The following is a 15,776-nucleotide window of genomic DNA, read 5'->3' as shown; positions in this document are numbered from 1 at the left end:
AACACCAACACCTCCAAACGGCCATTAAGCCCACAGGAAGAAGAGTTGGTAACGCCCAAAACAGCAAAAGTATCTGAGACCGCCCACCCAGAAGTCCCTCACGCGAAAGCAGGGGAGACTCTCAGCCATCTCATCAGAGATATCCCAGGGATGGCGGAAAAATTCAAATAAGCGATAAAAAAAATTGGAGAACCTGAACTACACCTCACAGGAGAACATGGATCTGACATCGTCAGTGCAAAATGGGGTGGCATTTTTGTTGATGACATCAGCAAAATCACCCCTGAGCAAGTAGAGGTAGCCCAGGATTTAGAAGGAGGCAGCTTCGGCGTTCTTCATAGCTCTCTGCAAACTAGACATGGCCAAGGGAAGTGAGGTGGCCAAAAGAATAATAACTGCCCACAACAAAAGAAAGACACAGTAACCACCTTGTGGGGTTTCTGTACACAGTTTCACCTATCACAGGTGGGGGAGGACCTGAGAACCCGAGCGGCGAAGGCTTACAGCGAGGCGGTGCAATTCCTTGTGAGCTGCATCACTCGGGCCAGATCCTTCCTCCACCTCTAAGTTTAAACTTTCAATTTTTGCTTTTCTGTGTACTTTTTTGTTTTTGTTTTGTTACATGTTTCCTTTTTAGGATTTTTCCTTTTTTGTAAAGTGAAAAAATCAACGACCGTTTTAGAAACGCCCCTGGGGGGCAAACAGCTAAAACAGGTCAACTGAGGCCTCTTTCACCTACTCTACCACCATGCATTCTATCTTTATTTCCTCTCCTACTATCTGCTGACTCTCAGCCTATCTTACTCTACAGGCCGATGATGAAGATTTGTTGAACTCACAAATTATTATTGAAATGTTGTTCTGGGTAACTTTTAAAAGATCTACTACATATATCTATTCCATATTTTATTTTAAAACTATTTGTTTTTAGAGATTTCTTGTGAAGTTAATAATTCTCAAATCTGAAGTAAAACTAAATATCTTAAGAAATGAATAATTCTCAAATTTGAAGTATTTGAAGTACAAGTAAATAACCAATATATATTACATATTTTATTTTAAAATAATATGTTTGAGACATGAATATTTTAAAACTATTGGTTTTTCAAAATGTTTTGAGAAATGAATAATTCTCAAATTTGAAGTACAAGTAAATAACACATATAGGAAGTGAATTGATAATCGCAATTATTATCATCAAATCCCTGACATGTACCCTCAAGGGGTGTACAGGATATGATAGTACTACATGAAAAATTTACATCATCACTAACTTCCTATCTACAATTTTCCTCCAAATCAGTCTGTTACTTGTCAAGACTCCAATATTATCATTATCAGATCCTATATTTCTATCGTCTAAGACACTTTGGACCGTATCAATCCACCTATATCTTGGTCTTCCTCTGGGTCGTTTTCCTGCCAACCTGGCAGAGAACACTTGTTTTGCTAATCTTTCCTCGCCCATTCTGTTTAAGTGACCATACCACCTGAGATTAGCTCTGCTAACGCACTTCTGGATGCCGACAATGTCAAGTTTTTTCCTAATATCCTGGTTTTTAATATGATATTGCCATTGATGCCATTCTATTCGTGCCCTCTAATCTTTCTCAGGACTCTCATATCGGCGGTCTCTAGTCTTTGGTCAAGTGTTTTACTTCTAAACCAGCTCTCAGATCCATAAGTTACAACTGGTTTGACACACTGTCTTGTATACAGCTAATTTAGTGTTCCAACTAATTTCTCTCTTATTCCATCTGAATATATTCATTTGACGTCCTACCATACCAGCGTTGTTGATTCTGTTGTCTATTTCCATATTTAATTTATCATCTTCACTACAAATTGTGCCTAATTAGCTGAAATGTTTTACTTGTTCCACAGGTTCCAAGTTCACAACATAGTTGACATTTTCAACAATTCTACCTATTTTCATTGTCTTTGCCTTTTTAATGTTGACCTTCATACCATATCTATTACAACAGTTATTCACTTTAGTCAGGGAATCTTGCAAACTTGTAGCGGATTTATTCAGAAGTATAACATCGTCCGCATAAAGCAAAGAGCTGACATTAACATCTCCAATTCTGATATCATGTTTAATACCATTTTCCTTCATAATGTGATCCATATAGATAATTAATAACAGAGGGGTTAATGTACATCCTTGTCTCACACCAGGTTTAATATTAAACCATCTTCCTGTATTTCCTTCAATTCTAACTGCCGGCTTACAACTCAAATAAAGACTAAGTATTGCTTGATATAATGCCCCAGTGACACCATATAACTACAGCGTATTAAATAGCTTCTCTCTTGGCACCTTGTCATATACCTTTTCCAAATCGACAAAACTTAAATACAGATCTTTGTTATATTCCCTTGATTTTTCAACTATTTGTCATAAAGTGAAGATCTGATCCTGACAGCCTCTATTTGGCCTGAATCCAGCTTGTTCTTCACCAAGGTTTTCTTCCACAATTCTTCTCAACCGTTTCTCAAGTATATTTGCATAGATCTTGCCACGAACACCCAGTAGGGAAATACCTCTGTAATTCTCACATTGTTTTATTTCTCTTTTTATATATGGGTACTATTAGGGCTCTATTCCAATCATCGGGAATTCGTCCCTCTGTCCAGGCTTTCTGAACTATGCAGTTCAGCCACTGTAACTTTTATACCACCATACTTCAGCATTTCTGGTCAAATATCATCTACTCCTGCTGCCTTTCCACATTTCATGCCTTTGATGGATTTTTCTACTTCAAGTATGGATATGTATTTTTGACTGTATGCCTGCTGAGTGTTTTTTTACCACTGGTGTCATCACTGCTTGTTTCATTTAGCAGTTTTTCGAAGTAATTACTCCATACTTGAAGGATATCTTTTTCTCCCGTTTTCATGTCACCTTTATCATTTCTAACTCCTTTTACAGCACTCTTTCCTCCATTTCTAAGCTTCGTCAACAACCCCCAGAATATCTTACCACCTTCTTGATATTTATTTTCTATGTTCTTGCCAAAGTCCTCCCATGACTTCTGTTTAGCTAGTTTTACACAGTGTTTCACTTTCTTACATTTGTCTCTGTATTCGCTAAGAGCAAAAGCTGACTTATTTGTCAGGACCTTTTGATATGATTTCTTCTTTTCCTTCACTGCCTCTTTAACTTCTTGTGTCCACCAGGCAGTCCATATTTTTCCATCCTTGCAGACAACCTCACCACATGCTTCTCTTCCTGAATCAATCTGGGTTTTCTCAACAAATCTGGGTTAGTCTACAGTTCACGTTTGAGAGCTGCTCAACTTTTATTCGCTTTAAAACTTTCTTACATGTTATTCTTTTCAACATGAAATTCAATTTTATCCTGCTCAAGACTAGATAGTGATCACTTCCAATTTCAAATCCTCTGTACACTCTGGTGGCCTACACCAGGGAGAAAACATCACTATCAACAATAACATAGTCAATGAGACTTTTTTTTAATTCCTTGCCTCTATTCTCCATGTGAATTTGTGCACATTTTTATGTTGGAACATGGTGTTAGTAATAACTAGTCCATGGCCTCAGCAGAAATCCAACAAGTATTTGCCATTATTATTAACTTTGCTCTTTTCTCCAAATTTTCCCAAAATATTTTTGTGTCTCACAATCATTTCCTACTCTGCTATTTAGATCCCCAACAAGACCAACTTTTCCTTTTTCATTGTGTCAGTTGCTTTTTCTAAAGCATCAAAAAATTCCTCCACTTCTACCTTAGTAGAACCTTCTGTGGGCACAAATAAGTCTCCAGTTCCCCATTCTGATATTTGCCCAAATCACTCTACTTGAGACTGCCTGCCATTCAAGAAGACTAGCCTCGTATTTTGTGTTGACTACAACGGCTACTCCTTTTCCTTGATTGTCATTGCCTGAATATAACATTTTGTATTTATTGCTCACAAAGATCTCACCAGTTTTTGTATTTTTTGTTTCAGTCACCCCTATTACGTCAATCTGGTACTTACCTAATTCCTCAGCTAGCTCCAGTTCTTTGCCATTCCGCCTTCTTATGTTGATACTACCGATCTTTAACTCTGGTGATGTTGAGTTGGGGTTTGTTTTCAGATTTGTTCCAGTAGCTGAATTTTCGCTGTTCGCCCTGGTTAAACAGGGGCCTTTGTTTAACCGGGCGATGCCCCAGCCGGCATGAAAATTTGTCATGTTGTACCATCGTTTTCTATATTGGTTTAAGCCCATAAGAATACAATTTGGTCAGCTAAATCCCAAATTGCCAGCCCATCCTCGTTGGGTCAGTATCCGGGTAGATACCCAACAGGGTGCACCGCGAGAAGGTGAAGATTGTACATTAAGTCAGAAGCCCTGGTCGGTTCTCCGCATTCCTTTAAAGGCTATGTGGAAGTCTCCTCTCAGTTATACAGTTTGACCCTTAAGCACCCCAATCGGAATTATTAAATAACAAATATATATATATAGGAAGTGAATTGGTAATCGGAATTATTAAATTCCATAGTGTGTTTCAATGCACTGTGGAATTTAATCGCTGTTACGATTCTTTTTGACACTCCGACAGAAATGAGTCAACTTGGCTTGGCAACTTAGAAAAGCAGCACTCCCAGACTTCTCCAATTCACTCTAAATGATTCATTGACACTGATCGTTTTGAATAAGTAAGTTATAATTAAATCAGCAAACTTTGCATCAAATCTGTCAGGATGAATTACAAGCATGTTTTATCTAAAAATAAATATTTTATCTTCTGCGGCGTATTTACCAGAAAGTTTTTTATTTATATTAATTCCATTCACAAAAAAGTACATATTTAATAAAGTGTGAAGACTAAGAATAAGACAACATAATCATGGCCAATGAAAATCATTTACCAGTTAAATAAATTTACGAACAAGTGAGATTTGAACGTAAAGTAGAATACAGATGCTTATCCGCTTCTCTCTCTCTCTCTCTCTCTCTCTCTCTCTCTGCATAAAAAAAAATTCTCATTTTCTCGGCTAAAGAGTTGGTGTTTCGTAATGCCTCAACTTCCTAGTGTTGTCTGACTAATGCATTAATGTTTTGATAATTCATGGTAAAGACAAAGCTTAATTATGGGAACCTCTCTCCATGTTAACAATAAGAATAATAATTCGGTGATGAATCAAATGTAAGTCAATAACGATGCTACTAATAACTAAAATAACCCATAATTTCTGTCGCTCACTTTGGAACTAACAGTGATACCCGTAAAAGCAATAAGAAGTGGTGTTATCGGGGGCTGAAGAAAGACCGAATAAGAATGAGGGAGAAGCAGGTGAGGAGCGCTCCCAACAAAATAAGGGGTGACTAATATTGAAGACGATCAAGATGTAAATTGGTTGTAACATTTATTTTGTTTTATTTCTTTAAAAATATAACGAAATTCAAAGTTAGTCACTTGCCTTGATATTTTTATATAAAAACTAGAATCTTAATTCTGTCTCTAACCTTATGCCAATTGTATGTTGGATAGATAGTAAACGCCAATGAACCAATCTCTGAATTATGATGATAGAAATTACAGAAGGGATATAAAAACAAATATACATGATTAATTTTCATCTACACCTGCTGGCTCAACGACTTAAACATGCAGAGTTATTGAATATATATCTATATTTCAATTGAGCATATTGAAAGAAGTCAACGGACACTTTAGTTTGAGGAACAAACAGCCATGGCGCCCACCTTAATAAGATGTAGGACGTCCTTTCACTGCGATGACTTAAGCAATCTTACGGGGAATACTTTCTATAAGCGTATGATACGATCTATAGGAAGTTTGGACCATTCTTCCTGTAGGCATGTAATGAGGTCCTGGACTATTGTGGTGAGGACGTCCCTTGACTTCACCCGTCGCTCCAGTTCATCCCACAGATGTTCAGTAATGTTGAGATCAGGGCTCTGTGGAGGCCAGTCCAGTGTGGTGACGTTCCTGTCCACAAACAACGCAGTTATAGCAGCAGCAGCTTTATGACACAGTGCATTATTTTTCTGAAAGAGACACTGGTCAGTTCCGTAGAAATGCCACAGCATTGCATTGTTCAGATACCTCTCAGCGTTCATTGCACTACAAACAGAGATCTGACGCCAACCAGGATAAAAAGGACCATGCCATCGCACCGACACCTCCGAATTTCATAGTTGGATTTACGCACTATGGTAAAAAGACGTTCACTGAGCGTCCGCCACACCCAAACCCGACAACCTACTCGGAAGAGGGTGTAGCGTGATTCGCCGCTCCATAACACAGCTATTCAAGCTTCCACATCCTATTGTACACGCTCTTTGCACCACTGAAGACGACGCTGCATGTTGGGTCGGGTAATGCGGGGCTTGCATATTGCGGTCCTACCATGGAAACCCATATTATGAGTTTCAATTCTTAATGTTTTTGAGCACATTCGTGTTCCTATCGATGCCTGGAATTCTACATTCAACATGTTGGCTGACAAATGTCGCTTTTTATATATTATACTTCGTAACATCCTGCGGTCGTCCACTGCGGGTAGCACTTGCGGTTGACTCCCTGCGCTTCCATCTCAGTATGATACCACTGATTGTTGACCTGGGATGGCGCAATTTGTCGAATAAATAGGCCTGCAACATGCCTATTGTTGTGATAGCCATCCTATCATAACGCCTCTTTCTAACTCGGTCAGTTCTCTTCTCGCAGCCATTTCGCAGTTGCACTCACTTAGGAGCATCATATTCCTTCAATTTATACCGGCTACAAACACGTGACTCGTTACATGTCTCGATGTACCTTGTCCGCTTACTTCTTTCCAAGCAGTGTATATCAATCTTAGAATTAGGACATGACTGACGAAAATGCTCTGCAGCAATTTCCCTTGATATCAAATTTCTGACAAGGGTCCTTCAGAAACAATAATTACGACAGAATGAGCTCCAGAAATACAATATAAATCCACTTAGTGCGCGTGCACACGACAAATGTTATGTTGACAAAACAAAAACGTAATGCAGTCTTTGATCCATTCTACCTTACGTATACTTATACAGAAATATCATTTACTTTACACGAGTTCGAAATGTACGTCGCTGACCCTTACAGTTCATTCATACAAGAACTCTTCATGTCCCCTAAAGTGTCTTTTATCGGTTTCATAATCCATTGATTTATCTGGAATAAAGTTCTGCAAAAAAGGACCCTCATGTGTTTCTTCATTAAATCTTTGTATCAGGTTCATTTGACTAAAATCTCGTCCACGTGATTTTTTGGTACAATTTCAATTAGTTTTGAGAAAAATATAAACCTCTCCTAATTATTCATTGAGAACATAAAAGTTCTTTTTATGTTCTAAGTACCGCTCCCACTCTCTAACACATTCATCTTATTACATGCAGACACGTGAATATTTTTGTGTATAGCATTGTTGCTACTTTTCTCCATTCTTTCAGTCTTTTTCATTTTAAGATCAAGCCATTGTTATTTTCTCCAGCATGTTACATCTTTTCCAATGCCTGCTAACCAATTACAAGTCTTATATGGCAACAAACTTATTCACCTCATCCTCTAATCTATCGATGCATCTCATATTATGAACGATTTTCTCCTCATCTCAAATATCTACAGAATCATCTAGAAGCCTCACTACGGAAGTCTTTGATTTCCTTAACGACATCAGCAATAACTGACAATATACCTGTTTTGCATCCATTTCACCAAGCTAAAATGTGTTTCTTTTCATTTATTATTCAAAATGGGTGAATTTATATAAATTATTTATGAACAACGATTCAATAGGAAACTCAATAAAGTTTTCGAAAACAGCAAGAGAGTAGTTACCAATTACAACGGAACGAGGGTCACGTTTCCTGATACAATACTAATATACATAACGTGATGTTTAAATAAATGTTTAAAAAGCCTTTTGATCATGGAAGTTGTTCAAATATATAACAAAGTATATATAATAAATATGTAATAATTACATATAATTATAATGAATATATGAGATCATTATATTTGAAAATTATCTTGCGATTTATTAAAATAGAATTACATCAATATTATATTACGATCACAAGCCTATTAATAAATCAATGATGATGTGAAAGGAAAAAGTGGTAAGCATAATCGACCGTGATATGCGGTGATTCCCTTGGAGGGTAATGGATGGCAATGCTGTAGCCAATGAAGTTCTAAACGGAGACTCGGCTATTGCTGTTACCCTCCTGCCATGATCAGAGCTTTAATAGCTCAATAACACCTTATCCCTACACTGTCCTCTACAGATAACGGGGGATGAAAAGCATTCTTCCTTCGCCCCTTTAAGCCAGTCCTTATCCTTATAAGGAAAGGAAAAAGTCATAGCTCAGATCTATCCGCTAATTAATAGAAATAGCAAGCTCAGCAACAGAATCAAATTGCAGCTATACCAGATGACGATTCGTCCTATAATCACCTATGCCTCTCCGGCCTGGAGCCACACCTCTAATGCTAACATCATCAAACTACAGCGAGTGCAGAACAAGTGCTTGAGAATGATTCTGAATGCCCCGTGGTATGTTAGAAACAATCAACTTCATAGAGATATAAATATTCCCTATATTCTCTCTTTTCTGCAATCCTTAGCATCCGAGTTTTTCCTAAAGACGTCCACACATCCCAACGATTTGGTTCAGCAAGCTGCAGCATACGAGGCAAAGGACATATTCAAATATAGAAGACCAAAAGCTATATTTGTCTCCTATAGCGATGCATAATCTCCATGCCCATTCAGGGCGAGCAAACTGCTCGTAAATTTCACCCTCACTGTAACCACAACAGATAGCGGGGAATATGAAAAGCGTCTTGCTTCACCCCTAAAGACATGTCATTTGTCAATTGAAAGGAAAAAGGGATGTAACTTAATCTCTTTTGTATATGTGACTTAAAATTTAGTCTGCTGGATCTTCAAATATTCCTTAGGAGTATTTGAATATTTCACTATATTTCACTAACACTGTTCGAATCATATGGAAAGCATTGGCATCAAATCATCCATCTGGCAATCTATTTGATATTTTATATCCTGTTTCGGGACCGCTATACTATGTGCGGAGATAGTGCCGAGTGGTTTTAAAACATTAGAAAGATTTGTTACAGATAGGGATTGGATACTTCAGCTTTGCCTAAAGCAGCTTAGAGGTTTTGATTTTGATCCAAAGTCGCTGTACTAGAAACATCGATTTCTTTAGTTTTGATACGCCTAATCTGGGCAAGAATGAAGAGGTAGGGACAACCTTTTCAACGGGATTTGCTTTGGAAAATCGCTCACGTCAGACTGCGGGTGAAATCGCAATGTCGTCAATGGCCTTGTGAAGACCACCAATCATATGTCAGATTACGCAGGGGGAATTAAAGTGCGCATATATTTGCGCACTTTATTTCTATGATCTTTTAAACTCAGATTTTATTAGTTTTGTAATTTTAGTCTAATTTCATTTTATTCCAATGTGGTGGAGGTTGGCCTGAATAAACTCGGAATGCGAAGGCCAACTTCGAGGCGGTGCTGAACCCTTTTAGGCTTTTATACTTCCTATACTGCTGTTTTAGTATTCTTTTTATCTGTTTAGGTTTTAGGCGATTTTTCTTCCCCGTTTTGGGACTTTTTCTTTAATTAGTGAAAAGTCAAGCGACAGTTTTAGAAGTACCCGGTGGGTCAACAGCTACAACTGAGGCCTCTTTATCTCCTCCATCACTATTTCACTCTATTTTTTTCTCTCTCTTTATGTTGAATCTCAGCCCACTTTTATTTTCAATATATAATGATATGAATGAAAATCGATCTCGTTAAATTTTTTTTTTGTTTGTTTCTTTAATGGTATATACATCTGTTTTTATAAGAATGGTGATGGCTTGCGAGTTATACAAGATAAACTATTCTTTAAGAATTCTTGACTACTTCGTGGTTAACCTACGGATGCTAGATAGGCAGAAGTTAATAACACAGGGAGAGATAAATAGTGGCAACTGTCCTGGAATTTCGTAAACAGCAGCGAAGCATATCTTTGAAAATATCTTTGTACAAACCACCTTTAGTCAGGACCAAACAGTCCAAACCAGGAAGGAATTCACTTATTAAATTAAATAAAACTTGTTTGGCAGCCTACGATCAAATACCTCGACAGTGAATAAGATGTTTTAAAATAAAAAAAAAAACTTTGAATTATGAGAAGATATAACGCAATACGTTTGGGATGCATTTAAAAAAAAAAAAATACGCTCTCCACTTGTTCCTGATAACTCACCCTTGGCGAGTGGGTTTTTGGAGTCCTGAGGGCGTGTCCTTCAGAGTCCTTGCTATCTCCCTTACTTTTCACCATGTTTATGGCTGATCTTTCTCGCAGTTGTTCGAATATCGGGGTCCACTACGCTATTCACACTGTTCTACACTAAGACCGGAAGCAGAAACAAACAAAAAATGCAGAAACGGGTATTCTGGAGTCAGAGAATTGGTCCATGAAGTTGCGCATCAACACCAATCCCAAAAGGAGTTCAAAATGAAGTTCGTTTCACAAGAAGACGTGCAGCTCCGAAAATAATTCGCTTTTACGAATGTCTTAGATTTTAAATACGCATCGCGTTTGTCAGTACAAAAGCACATAAAACAGTTGTACAACTCTATTCTCTCTCTCTTAAACAAGAGTAGCCATCTAAGAACTACAGATACTACACTACACATAAATACGATAGACTAAGTACTACAATTTTCCAATTTTTCATGGTTGGGATTCGGAAAACGCTAGTACATGCTTCGATATGATTCGGCATTGATAGTAGTGGTCCGCAGTGTCGGACCACTACTATCAGTTTGATTTTTGATCGGATTTAAGCGAGTTTGATTTTTGATCGGATTTAAAAATTAAAAATATTGTTCTTCGACGTTTTAATTCTTATGGAATATATTAAAAATCATTATAATCGGATACATTATCTACTTAAAAATAATTTAAATTCATCTATTACATAATTATGAAAAGCAAAATAACGTACATTCCTTTCCTCAAAGGCCGAAGCCTGGCTCGGATCATTTTGAAGTCCAGTCGTTCTTCGGGTTCTTCCGTCCAACATTCCTTAAGACATTCGCAGACACATTCGAAAGGATCTTCTAGTAATTCCGTATGAGGTCTGAATGGCGGAGAATTCTTATTCTTACGCATAACTCGTTTGATGATCTCTACGAATAGGAAGAAGAAACGTATAGTCAGGAACAGACTGACAGAAGGGCAAAGAAAATTACTTTAACCTAATTACCAATAACGATGAACATAAACATAGTTAATAAAACCATTAAAAGACTGAAATAAAATCTATTTCTGAAAAACATCTATTTGTATTAAAATTTATAAGTAACTTATTTTAATTTAAAAAAGGTGGAATATGGAATACATTAATTTTTATTTAGATTTTAAAAATTTTAGTTATATTTGAAAGTAATTTAGAGACGTTTTACCATTACAATCTTTTTATTAATGTTATAACAAGAAGTCAGTTGATCAGAAAGCAAAAGTCACCAGTTAATCACATGGGTGCCTTCCTCAGCATCCAATCTCGCTGTAATTTCAACCCAGCTAAACGGATTTCCATATCTGATTACTCTTTCTATTAATATCTCACGCGCACTCACCGAAATATCTCCGTTACCATGACAACGGCATCGCGATAACAAGTAGTGAAAAGTCTTTCTTTACGTGTGAAGGGTGCTACTCATAAGCGGCGCTGTTTGCCAAGTTACGATCGATAAATATCTAACGTTTCTGTACACAATGCTGTAGTAATTTATACGCTGACCAGCCGTTAAATTGATGCGGTGTTTCTAGTTGGGAGTCGTGTTAAACCGCCCCTTAATGTAATTGTTAAAACTTGTGAAAATGCGAACTAAATCAACATTCTTTGTCCGTTACGTTTAACACTCACCAGATGGCGTCATGTCAATTTTTCCGTACGGTCCGTGTCTTCCAATGATCTCGTAAAGAATTATCGAGAACGAGTAAACATCTCCCTTCTGCGTTCCGCCAGGTGGCGTATTCGGATCACGAAGTAACTCAGGCGCCTTCCAAAGCAATCCTGTGAAAATAAGACATTCGGATTGGAATTATCATACAAATAATACAGTCCACTTTGCATATTTCGGATTAATTTAAACTAAATATTTTTCAATATGAAACTTTTTTTTTTAATTTAACAAAACGTAATACTTACTTTCGCATTGTTTTTCGAAGTCTGCAGTCTCTTCTCCTGTTTCTGCACCGCTTTTTAATTCGTGCAAACCAAAATCTGAAATTTTAAGGACCCATCTGCTGTCTACGAGACAATTGGTTGATCGTAGGTTACCATGGGAACGAACAGAACTGTCATGAAGGTAAATCATTCCCTAGAATAAGAAATTTTTATTTTTAATTTTTTTCAATGAAATATTTTTTAACTATTTCCTTAAGAAACTTTAAAAAAATGAAAAAAAAAAAAACTACAGCCCATCCTTTCAAATAAATGAAATTCTGAACAAAATAGTAAAAAATAAAACGTATTTTCTCTTAGAAATTGATTCCATAATATATAATAATTAGAAATTAATAATAAAAAAAATGTTCCTTACTCGTACAATATCCCCAACAAGAGACGCAATGAACATGTTATCTAACTTCACATCTTCATTGTCAAGGATATCCTAAATAGAGAAAACATAACGAATTAACAGAAAAAAAGAAATAAAATGATTTAATGAAAATGGTGTGCATACTATGTTAACAAAAGCAGCAAATGATGGTTGTCTAGGTAACATGAAACAATTGATAGCGTGAAAATTACATTCAACTATTTTAATCGCTTCTGAATAAATACATTTGCTTTGGTGCTCTGGAAATTGTTTCCTGCCAACATAATTTATCGACAGAAAACAACAATTAAATGAAACAATGAGAAAAATAGTTTATTGTTATCTTTTAATTGTCTTTTTTTTCGCTTAAGGAAGAAACAACAATTATACTAATTGAAATGTGAAGCATTAACAGTTCATTCTACTGCTTGTTTTTAGCTCTTTATAACAGAAACAAGAATTTTTATGCACAAAAGTAATTTTCTTTTTACAGTTCAATGAAAATTTAAATACTTCCTGAAGCTTTTTATGTTATTATGAACCTTCCATCGGAAATTACCTAAAAGGAAACATGCTAAACTACTCAGTTTTGAATATTTAATGTGAGAATCAATATTACATACAGTTATTTTAAAGTCATGAAGTTAATAGAAAAAAAGTCTACAAACTTGGTTCTTTTATTTGTTTTCTAGAACTTGTTTCAAGTTTTACGACGTTACAATATGACCAAACTGTGCGGTATTTCTGGACTTTCTTAAATCTGTATCAAAATACTTAAGATCGAAGAACCACCGAACAAAATCGGTTGACTGCTAAATTTTCTCATAATATGGAATTACTTAAACATTATGAAAAAAAATTAACTAACTTCGGCGAATCAAGAATCTTTCAATTAAATATTTTCCTTTTGTAGTACAACCCTGCTTCAAATATCGACACAAACTTGGATTATGGCACTTCCTTTTATGAAATTACCAAGCTTATATCGCCATTCAAACGAATCTTTGTTCGACTTTTGACCTCCAACAGCAATCTTTCGCAGATGACACCTTTTAATTAAACCCCGAGTCTCCAATTTCTAAATACAGGAAATTAGCTTATTACTAATAGCGAAATTACAATCGCATAATTGAAAATGACGTCATTAAGGAGTTGAGGGGGGGGGGAAGTAAGGGAAGAAACGAGTCAAGTGTCCAATTAATTATGAGGAGATTCTTATGCGAGACTTTCTTGTAAACAATTACACGACCACACTTAGCTGGTGTTAGGATGCTTATTCAGTGTAAGATGCGCAAAGACTGAAGGAAGAAATTAGCTCCTGGGAATGCAAATAAGGCAATCTTTCTGTGAAATGAGTTTAGCAGTGTTAGTCATTTATCATTCTGCGTGTTTCGCGAGAATATTTTATGCTAGGCTAATGCCCTCTAGCGGACGTTTGTGAAAACACACACGAATAGTTATCTCCATTGATATCGCTTAAATATATACGAAATAAAAGAAATCTGTTTATATTATATCCTTCTCCATCTCTGGGTTTCATTTCTGGGTATTTATTGACACCATAATGGTTACTTTGCAACAAAAATACTGCAAAACTGCCTTTTTGCAAACCTCAAACATTCGGTTAAACCCGAGATGCTCCAATTGGCTTTTAGATTATAAACAGGTGACGTCACATTTGCCTCGTAGGTGTTGGAGTAGAAATATCAAATTTTCTACAAAGATTGCAGCACCACTGTGTTAGAAGGAACTTAAAAAAAAGCTTTGAATTGTTATGAAATACTGTTAAACTGTATTAATGAGCTGCACGTGTTTTATAACTGCTATAATCATATATACTGATGCACATCTGATTTGATTTTTCTGATGCTTCCCGCGAGGATGATCGCAGAAGACAATCCTGTTAATGATAGCTTGGTTGCACACGTGACCCGACGACTAATACGTGGAGCAGGTGCATGGTACATCCACGTGTTGCATGTTCGGTCAGGCGAAAGCGGTAGCACTGGATTGTGCAAGGAATTCTGAGCGCCGAATGCCATTAATTTGTATGTCGTCATCCTTATTTGCATTCCTACGATTTCTCGACTAGTCTACTTGCATTCAAAACCGAGAAAAGAACTGCGAAAAAATATCGTAAAATATTAATAAGAAGGTTCAATAATTTATCCACGACGGTAACAAAGCTTTGTCAAATCCTACTTCGACAAGTCAGCAGACTTGTCGAAGTAGGATTTGACATCACGAGACATCGATCGAAGTAAAATTAACTTAAATGTTTAAATATTCCAATTATTCTTTTCAAGGCATTAATACTGTTTGATATATTCTACGTAATATCTTTACCAATAAGGAATTATTACCCTTAAAATAACTTAAAACTCGTGAGTTTGGATAAAGGAAACATCATCCTTCACACTGCCTTGACGAAAGAAAATTTCTAATCCAAAGGATTATTAGTGAACTGCGCCCATCTGTCAAGACATTACGGTCTCGTTCGATATTTCTAAACCAAGCTTTGCTGCTAGGCCGTTTAATCGATGTTATCTACTCCTTGACATATTGGTTTGTTTGAATTTTCCCACAACGTCAACGATGCTAAAGAAACACACGGAAAAATCAATTTCCCATCGGCCAGTCAATTCAGAGCACGAATATAACATCTGAATCATTGGACGCCTCGAGACGATTAACAAGCTTCAATATGCATGTACCAGTCTATCAATAAATACTTGATATTTATTTATTTTTAATAAAGCGAGAACTATTCAACGAACTTTTCCAATAGGCTTGAAATACGGAGTTTGCATGCAACGATCCAATTTGTCAACAAATAGAAATGACAATAGTTGGTTGTTCTCGCTTTAGGCTCCCCTCCCCCGTTTCACTATCGACAATATTGTTCACAGAAAATACTCAAAAATAGGTTTAGGCTAACTGTTTAATATCTGACCCACACACGAAAGGTCGCAATATCAATGATGTGTGTGGATAGAAAAAACCTCCCTCTCTGATGGGAACAGATCCAACATGTTTACAGTGCAAACGCATTGTTTCTATAAAGAGTATCAAAAGAATCATTTACGACGAAATCTATGGCAAGATTCCTTTCAGTCACGTGTTGATTCCACTAAAATGCTA

General features: G+C 36.5%; 1 protein-coding gene across 1 annotated transcript in view; it reads right to left on the bottom strand.

Annotated features, from left to right (window-relative positions):
• LOC150103068 (guanylate cyclase 32E-like) overlaps window positions 1–15,776 on the bottom strand; it is a 188,015-nt gene that overhangs the window by 74,107 nt on the left and 98,132 nt on the right. The window contains exons 12-15 of the mRNA XM_090398083.1: window positions 12,636–12,707; window positions 12,242–12,413; window positions 11,957–12,106; window positions 11,033–11,216 (exon numbers count right to left, since the gene is read on the bottom strand). Coding sequence (XP_090254209.1) covers window positions 11,033–11,216; window positions 11,957–12,106; window positions 12,242–12,413; window positions 12,636–12,707 — 578 coding nt within the window. The remainder of the gene's footprint in view (window positions 1–11,032; window positions 11,217–11,956; window positions 12,107–12,241; window positions 12,414–12,635; window positions 12,708–15,776) is intronic.

Source organism: Typopeltis vanoorti, chromosome 9, assembly GCF_054136105.1.
Source record: "Typopeltis vanoorti isolate ZY-2024b chromosome 9, IOZ_Tvanoo_1.0, whole genome shotgun sequence".
Classification (NCBI taxonomy): Eukaryota; Metazoa; Arthropoda; class Arachnida; order Uropygi; family Thelyphonidae; genus Typopeltis; species Typopeltis vanoorti.
Note: the sequence above shows the minus strand (reverse complement) of the source record. Positions and strands in the feature narration are given on the sequence as shown.